Consider the following 1,726-nt stretch of genomic DNA (forward strand, 5'->3'; position numbering starts at 1 on the left):
CTCAACTTTACTCATATAATAAAGTAATATAGTTTCTGTGGGAGATTCTCTAACCGACAACCACCACTATAAGCCTATGTGGTGATACAACGTCTTGCCCACGCTGCCAGAACTATCCTATACTTTGTCTTCTTATAGAACGCCTTAACTAAGTGGATCCACTAGTCTATGCTAAAAGCATCTTAAGGAGTCATCTAAAAAGTATGATCCTTTACTATCCATGATGGCTACATGGTTTATGGAGACGTGAGTTATCTGAACTCAAGCTCATCCCCATATCGGTGCTTAATACTACTACCAAAATATACTTTAGCTCATATGTTTGTAAAAACAAAACTCTTTCTTTGGTTTGAGATAATTACTCAAAAACTTAGCTTAAAAGTTCTCTTGGAAATCTCAGTTTCCTTTCTTCCTCAAATGTGCTTTAACTATGAGATGAGCCATCACCCATGCATGAATTATTTGCTGCAATACCTTCCTTCTTCTTGACTTTGTAATTTGGTGGATATCCAATAAGCCTATAACAGTTTGCCTTGACATGACCCTTAATTTTGCAGAAATCACACTTCTCATTCCAATGTTCATTTTGGGATTTTTTATAATTTTATGATTGCCCTCGTGCACTCCATAAAGTTGTGATATCATTACCTCCAACAATTGAATGAGGCACAATGTTCAGGCTAAATCCCTTTTGGCATTCATCCTCAATAATCAAAGCATAAGCTTGATTTAGAGTGGGTTCAGAAGTTTTCATAAGAATTTGTCGTCTAGCTTGATCGTAGGAATCATTCAAACCTCCTACAAACTGTAGTAGACGTTGTTGTTGAAGGTGTTCGACATATTCTTTGCCTCTAGCACAACCACAATCAGGGGAAGGGACCATTACATCAAATTCAGACCATAATTCCTTCCGCCTCGTAAAATACTCATCTAGAGTACTTGGTCCCTGACTAATTGAGTTGATCTCCTTATGCAGCTGATAAATCCTCATGCGATTGACCTTGTCAAACCTCTCTTTCAAGTCTTTCCATAATAAAAAAGCATTCGAAGCATAAACGATTCCACGGAGAAGCGATGGTGCGAGACTATTCATAATCCATGAAAGAACCAGTGCATTACAAGTTTTCCAGTGTTTATGATGCTCATCTCGCACTGAATCCTTTATGCGATGAAAAGCGATGGTGTGACACTATTCATAATCCAGCAAAGTATGCATTAGTACAAAACGTACTAAATATGTTAGCTAGCATAATATCATAATAGCATATCAAAAGAGTTAGTCAACATGAGACATAATCCATAAACATAAGAAATATTTCATGAAACATCAACTATAAGCATAAGAGACAATATCATAATCATAAGTGAAGTCTCCAATCATAAGCATCATATAAGCATTATTCAACTCCTAGTCATTTACATCATAATAAGACCACTCTCAAGTAACCTCAAAGCATACTTATGCAATGCATGAATAGCATCCTATAATACCATCCAAGCTAAGTATCCCTTTTTGATCATCTTAATGATAGTCTATATGCATAGTCAAGTCTTGGGCATTCAATTCATAAGAGCACTACACTCCTAAGTAACCTCAAAGCATGTTTGTGCAATGTAGGAAGGGCATCCCATAATACCATTCACACTAAGCATAACCTTGAATTCACCTTATTCATACTTACCATTCATTTGGTCTCATTCTTAGCTTACTTCATATATACAAGAG

General features: G+C 36.3%; 1 protein-coding gene across 1 annotated transcript; it reads right to left on the reverse strand.

The window, feature by feature from the left end:
- Positions 1 to 604: 604 nt before the first annotated feature.
- On the reverse strand, positions 605 to 1,093 carry LOC125814801 (uncharacterized). The gene has a single exon (XM_049494245.1). The coding sequence runs from the start codon at positions 1,091 to 1,093 to the stop codon at positions 605 to 607; it is 489 nt and encodes a 162-aa protein (XP_049350202.1).
- Between the last annotated feature and the right edge of the window lie 633 nt (positions 1,094 to 1,726).

This window comes from Solanum verrucosum, unplaced genomic scaffold (genome assembly GCF_900185275.1).
Source record: "Solanum verrucosum unplaced genomic scaffold, falcon-dt-bn FXZP01000351.1, whole genome shotgun sequence".
NCBI lineage: Eukaryota > Viridiplantae > Streptophyta > Magnoliopsida > Solanales > Solanaceae > Solanum > Solanum verrucosum.

Coding starts and splice junctions, on each gene's coding strand:
- LOC125814801 (XM_049494245.1), bottom strand. CDS start 1,093: ATGAATAGTCTCGCACCATCGCTTCTCCGTGGAATCGTTTATGCTTCG.